Source organism: Ostrea edulis, chromosome 3 (genome assembly GCF_947568905.1).
Source record: "Ostrea edulis chromosome 3, xbOstEdul1.1, whole genome shotgun sequence".
NCBI lineage: Eukaryota > Metazoa > Mollusca > Bivalvia > Ostreida > Ostreidae > Ostrea > Ostrea edulis.
The window spans coordinates 88,927,412-88,934,436 of record NC_079166.1 but is presented as its reverse complement, the minus strand read 5'-3'; the positions used below and the strand labels follow the sequence as shown (position 1 = coordinate 88,934,436).

Here is a 7,025-nt window from a genome sequence, read left to right as displayed (position 1 = left end):
AGCAGGCATCTCACCAAACACCTGAATCACTACGTATTCTCTTTGGAGAAGTCGAGGGGCATAGCCTACATCGATGTAGGCTATGCCTCTCGACTTCTCTAAAGAGAATAAGTCACTACCATGACTACGCTGTCACCATTTTGAAACGTGCAGCGATCTGAACACGCTCGTCTTTGCTTAACTTGCGTGATCCAGAGAAATCACTAGAAAAGCTAGCTCAAGAGCGAGGCAGTTGATTTTCACTATGTACTGCCCGCTATACTATGTATGTCAATAATTCGATACTACATATATTCAACGATATCGTGCTTCCATGCCATACGCAGGTTTAAATGTACAAGTCCTCCTTTGACTGTACAAGTCAGCACTTCTCGCAAAAGTCCAGTAGGATAACTATATATGCTACATTAATATGATGCGCATGTTTACATAGTTAGAATTAAAGCTTATCGCGAGTAACATTTCTAACAAATGAGTTATTTGTCATGTGACACTTATAATATAATTCTTTTTATATTCAGATGAACGTATTGTAGGAATGTGACTGATTCCTCAGATATCAGAGGAAAACCGATCAAAAAGGGGAGGAAAACACCTCACCCTACCTGGGAAAATATCCCTTTCTGCCACTTTAGATCAAATCCAGAGCGTTTCAGTTTTCGAAAACAGAACAAATCAGAGGATTTCCTCTGAAAACAGGAAAAATCACACCCCTGGTATTGAGATAGAATATCAAGTTCAGTTCTTGTTCAATTCAACTCTCAGACATCTCCAGTCAGCCTTAGTTGTATATGACATGCATTGCACTCATCCTCTTTAAACGTGGTCAAAACAAAATATCGGCCAATCTGAAATTTGAGTTTAAAGGAACAGGCATGTAGCATAGTCGTTTCAGGGGATTGTTGCTTTCTCTGATCATATATAAACCTCCATAATACAAATAGCATAGAATTTCCCTTATTACAAACATTTTTTCTTGATTCATGTTCTAATTCACCTAAGATATTCATGAAATAAAACTCGGAACACGTGATATAGGATAAGCTCGCTTCCGCGAGTGCAACAAAATTTTAATCATACACGTGTACATGTACATAGACATCTGGAGGCTTAATATTCCACTCAACTCAACCTACAACAGAAAAAAGGTGAAATATTAACAAACCACAAATGTGTAACATATTGCAGTGTAGCATACCATTATCTCACCAGGGTGCGCGTAACGCAATCAACTCAAGGGTTTACTTCGATTGGAAAATCCGAGTTTCATATGTAAAAGACACGTCATTCACAAGCACAAACAAATTAGCAACAGAACGGATTTTTTCTATAAGTCATGATTAATCCGAGTTGTATCGCATGTAAACAAAAATGGCGTCACTGAGCACTCAGAGCGAGCCAGCGCGCTGCGATATCTAATGCTTTAGCACGATAAAGAATCCTAAATATGTAAAGTTAGAGGTCTGGGTGAGTGTGTGTGCGCGTGGGTGTTTGTTTGTGTGAGAAAGAGGCCTAACCCCCCCCCCCCTAATTGATATCGCCGTCTTTGTACATGGGGTCGAATTTCAATATACACGGGTGTAATGAAGGAATTTAGAATTTATATATATATTCAATCTAATCAAAAATTAAATCTTTTGATCCATTCACCTACGATCATAAGTGAATTAGATTGTACAGTACATACATTGTATCAGGTCTGTGTGTGCAATACAATTTATGTTTCTTTTATGAAAGAAAACAAGTATAGAGTATTAGACCCTATCAACTGACGTCACCGACATGAACTAGGTCAAACAAACTTTAAAGCTATTTAAACACGAGATATCACGCAGTGTATACAAGCCGCACAGGACTAGACTGGAGGTCGAAAGAACAGGGAGGCCATGTTGGATTTACAGGTGAGACAAAATTTTATATACACCTTCTGACATTGCTGTGTCATTAATATCAATATTCAAGTGATCAATGAGATAGATCTCTTCACTTAAATTATAATTTCATACTATTCTGAGAAGGGGGAGAGGGTTTCGTACATCGATGCCAAATACATATCAGTCCAATTTAAAAATATTAAAATTAATGTCCGTAGTTTCCTGACAAAATCTTTCATCAAGATTCATCTTTTTATTGACAGTGAACTTCTCGTGTGACCCCGAGCTCAGAAATGCATCCCCGGCGCAGTGCCCAGGACGTCCTACTGTGTGACCTCTGTAAAACTGCCCCCCTACAGAGTCACTGTAAACTTTGTCATATAAATCTCTGTGTTATCTGTGTCGGTAAACATCTCTCCGATTCCTCTAAAGATCACAATGTCGTGCCCTTTATAAAACACATCAAGTCTACCCCTAACTACCCAAAATGTCCGAAACACGCCGAAAAACATTGTGAAATGTTCTGTGAGAAATGTGACATTCCTGTCTGTTCTACCTGCGTCACCTCAGGTGAACATGAAGGTCACAAATTTTCAGATGTTATGAAAAAACTCGGATCTAAAACAGAAAGTTTACAAAAAGATTTAGAGGAACTCGAGACCAGAATTTACCCGCAATATGAAGAAATGGCGTCCGGTGTCCAAACTGAGAAAGCCGAGTTAGAAACGAATTACGGGAAACTGACAACAGCCGCCGATCAACAAGGAGAACTCTTACACCGGGAGATTACCGCCATTGTCAACAAGAGGAAATCCGACATTGTGGAGATGAAAAACAAACACCTGGCCGCTCTCAATAAAAATACAGATGAAATTACAAACCGAATTACAGAACTCAGACAGATCATTCAGGACCTGAAGAAAATACTGGACTCCAATGACGTCTCCTTAACCTCATCTTATAAATCTAGGAATTCCGAATTTAGAACATTACCGCCTAAAGTCCGAGTCACATTACCGAGTTTCTCTCCTCAGAAAATAAACAAAGATCAGCTCAATGAAATGTTCGGTTCTCTGTCGCCATTATCCATTAACACAGAACATGGCGACACAATGAAGTCAGCAGAAGCTGTATCGTCTCCTCCAGTCAAACCATTACTTGATGAGCCGCGCCTCACCGCCACCATAGACACTGGGTATAGACCATACAGTGTTAGCTGTCTGAGTGAAGATCAAGTCTGGACACGCGGGAATAACGAAACCATGAAGCTCCTCAACCTCCGGGGTAAACTACTGACATCAATACAAACCAAGTCAGGGAACGCACCAGACGACATAGCAGTGACACGGGACGGAGATCTTGTTTATACTGACTATCATGATAACACTATAAACTTAGTTAGGAATAAACAGATACAGACCGTGATCACACTACAGGGGTGGTACCCTCTCTCTGTCTGCAGTACCGCCTCTGATGATCTCCTGGTTACCATGAACAGTGATGATGGAGAACAATCCAAAGTCGTGCGTTACTCCGGCTCCACAGAGAAACAAAGCATTCAGTTTGATGATCAGGGTCGTCCTCTCTACTCATCTGGTGACATTAAATACCTCAGTGAGAACAAGAACCTGGATATCTGTGTGGCTGACTGGTTAGCTAGAGCAGTAGTGGTGGTCAATCAGTCAGGAAAACTCCGATTTAGATACACTGGTCATCCCTCTAATACCGAGCAATCATTTGATCCACGCGGCATCACTACAGACAGCCAGAGTCACATCCTGACAGCAGACAGTTACAATCACCGTATCCACATCCTAGATCAGGACGGACAGTTCCTCCGCTACATTCACTGTGGTTTACGCCGTCCATGGGGTTTATGTGTGGACATCAGAGACAACCTCTTTGTGGCTAATGTAGATAAAGTGAAGAAAATTCAATATCTATAAACACAGTGTTAATTACACATCTCAGCACGGTGTTAATTACAGCTCTACAAAGTGTTAATTACATTTCTAAACACAGTGCAATGTACAGCCTTGTGTTAATTACAGTGTCATGTTAATTACAGTTCTGTGTTAATTACAGTTCCTTGTTAATTACAGCCCTGAGTTTGTGATGTGTAATTAACATGTTCTTGTGTTGGTGTGTGTAAGGATAGAACACTAGTCTCTCACTGCTGTTTAGTAATTATACCTTACAATATCTGTATTATAATTAATGAGACACTGTTAATCTTAGTATACTAATTACATGTACTTATCTATTGACACAGTAGTTGTGTACTTGTGTTTGTGTGTGTAAGGATAGAACACTAGTCTCTCACTGCTGTTCAGTAATTATATCTTACAATATCTGTATTATAATTAATGAGACACTGTTAATCTTAGTATACTAATTACATGTACTTATCTATTGACACAGTAGTTGTGTACTTGTGTTTGTGTGTGTAAGGATAGAACATTAGTCTCTCACTGCTGTTTAGTAATTATACCTTACAATATCTGTATTATAATTAATGAGACACTGTTAATCTTAGTATACTAATTACTAATTTGACTGTATTACTAGTTATTTATCTCCATGCAATCTTTTAAACACATGTGAATCACGGACTACAATTTAATGAATGCATTAAAATTAGTTATTGTGAAGTACTTAGGAATTTCTCTTTGTCGGTAATTATTTTGGCCCAATTACTAATTTGACTGTGTTAGCATTTATTCATCTATCTATATTAAATCTTTTGAACACATGTTTTATAATCAATTAATTCAATGAAAGTAAATCAATTATTGTGATGTACTAAGAAATTCTATTTAGTGTGTAGCCATGAATTATAGTACATCCACTAGTGAGTACTTACATGTAATTAATTGAATTGAATTATATAGCCTTGAATTATAGTACATCTAGTACTGAGTACTTACATGTAATTAATTGAATTGAATTCTGTATCCTTGAATTATAGTACATCCACTAGTGAGTACTTACATGTACCATTACTTGTTTTTGTGTGGTGAACAGCTAACAGAACATTATTTTGTGAATTATTGTATTCATTATCTGTACTATATAACTGTGTATATATAAACACTATTTAGAGTACAATCTCACATTATTACTGAGTACTTACTTAGATTTATAGTACTGTAACAGAGAGTGACCCCAAGCATCCTTCATCACAGATCTTCAGATTCAAGGTCAGTCTTCTGTTTACTATCAACAAGGTCACAACACTCCACAGTCCTACAAAATCAACACAGACAAAGTGTATTCAGGTCAAACTGTATTGTCAAGAATTGTCTGCATTTGAACAAGAGGTCCATGGGCTACATTGCTCACCTGAGTCACCTTGGTCCACATATAAAGATTTTTCCTATATTTTTGCATGTAAAATATTGGTCCCTATTGTGGCCGCAACCTACTCCCGGGGTCCATGATTTTTACAAACTTGAATCTGCACTTTGTCAGGAAGCCTTTGTGTAAATGTAAACTTCTCTGGCCTAATTGTTATTGAGAAGATTTTTAAAAGATTTTCTCCATATATTTGTATGTATAACTTTGATCACCTATTGAGGTCCCATCCTTCCCCAAGGGGCATGATTTTAACAAACGTGAATCTGCTCTATGTCATGAACCTTTCATGTAAATTTGTACTTTTCTAGCTCAGTGGTTCTTGGTGAGATGTTTCCTAAATATTTGTATGTAAACTTTGATACTCTATTGTGGCCCCATCCTACCCTTATGGGTCATGATTTTTACAAACTTGAATTTCCATAATGTCAGAAAGCTTTCATGTAAATGTCAGCTCTTCTGGCCCTATGGTTCTTGAGAAGATTTTTAAATGACACCTCCTTATTATTACATTATTGTGATGATTTCCCCTCCGTAAAGGCCCTTCATTTCAACATACTTGAAACCCAAGGATAGTTTTTGCCAAGTTTGGATGAAATTGGCCCATTGGTTCTACAGAAGGTGAAAATGTAAAAAGTTGAAAGACAGACAGGCGGACAAGAGGCGATCAGAAAAGTTCACTTGAGCTTTCAGCTCAGGTGAGCTAAAAATTCCATTTACAGTAGAGTATATTTACATGTTCATATACAGTTAAACCTTAGTATCTCAAACACTGATATTTTCAATACCGTGGACATGTTCAAGTGAGTTAGAAGTCCCTGCTACATTTTCTTTCCGTAGTTTTACCTCAATATCTCAAATCTGACATCTAGTTCAAGATATTGAGATTTGACTGTATAGCAAAATGTAAAACTTATACGGTACCAATTTTGATGCACCAGATGCGCATTTCGACAAATAATGTCTCTTCAGTGATGCTCAACCGAAATGTTTGAAATCCGAAATAACTATGAAGTTTTGGAGCTAAATATAGCCAAAAACAGCGTGCCAAACAAGTGGAGCCAAATTCGTCCAAGGATAAGAGCTATGCATGAGGGAGATAATCCTTAATTTTGAAATGAATTTCTAAATTTTATAACAGCAATTATATATACATCCGTATTTTCAAGCTAGTAATGAAGTACTTGGCTACTGGGCTGTAGAGACCCTCGGGGACTAACAGTCCACCAGCAGAGGCCTCGACCCAGGGGTCATAATGTAAAACTTATACGGTACCAATTTTGATGCACCAGATGCGCATTTCGACAAATAATGTCTCTTCAGTGATGCTCAACCGAAATATTTGAAATCCGAAATAACTATGAAGTTTTAGATCTAAATATACGCAAAAACAGCGTGCCAAACAAGTGGAGCCAAATTCGTCCAAGGATAAGAGCTATGCATGAGGGAGATAATCCTTAATTTTGAAATGAATTTCTAAATTTTATAACAGCAATTAAATATACATCCGTATTTTCAAGCTAGTAACGAAGTACTTGGCTACTGGGCTGTAGAGACCCTCAGGAACTAACAGTCCACCAGCAGAGGCCTCGACCCAGGAGTCATAATGTAAAACTTATACGGTACCAATTTTGATGCACCAGATGCGCATTTCGACAAATAATGTCTCTTCAGTGATGCTCAACCGAAATGTTTGAAATCCAAAATAACTATGAAGTTTTAGATCTAAATATAGCCAAAAACAGCGTGACAAACAAGTGGAGCCAAATTCGTCCAAGGATAAGAGCTACGCATGAG

At 37.9% G+C, this 7,025-nt stretch overlaps 1 protein-coding gene and 1 long non-coding RNA gene across 2 annotated transcripts; one reads left to right on the top strand and one right to left on the bottom strand.

The window, feature by feature from the left end:
• Positions 1-1,035: 1,035 nt before the first annotated feature.
• Positions 1,036-2,138, bottom strand: LOC130052979 (uncharacterized). The gene is made up of 2 exons (XR_008801397.1): positions 1,210-2,138; positions 1,036-1,132 (listed from the first exon to the last, which is right to left on the bottom strand). It is a non-coding gene; the product is annotated as an uncharacterized LOC130052979 (long non-coding RNA).
• Positions 2,139-2,167: 29 nt separating this feature from the next.
• On the top strand, positions 2,168-4,987 carry LOC130052978 (uncharacterized). The gene has a single exon (XM_056159346.1). The coding sequence runs from the start codon at positions 2,168-2,170 to the stop codon at positions 3,818-3,820; it is 1,653 nt and encodes a 550-aa protein (XP_056015321.1). The 3' UTR covers positions 3,821-4,987.
• Positions 4,988-7,025: the final 2,038 nt, after the last annotated feature.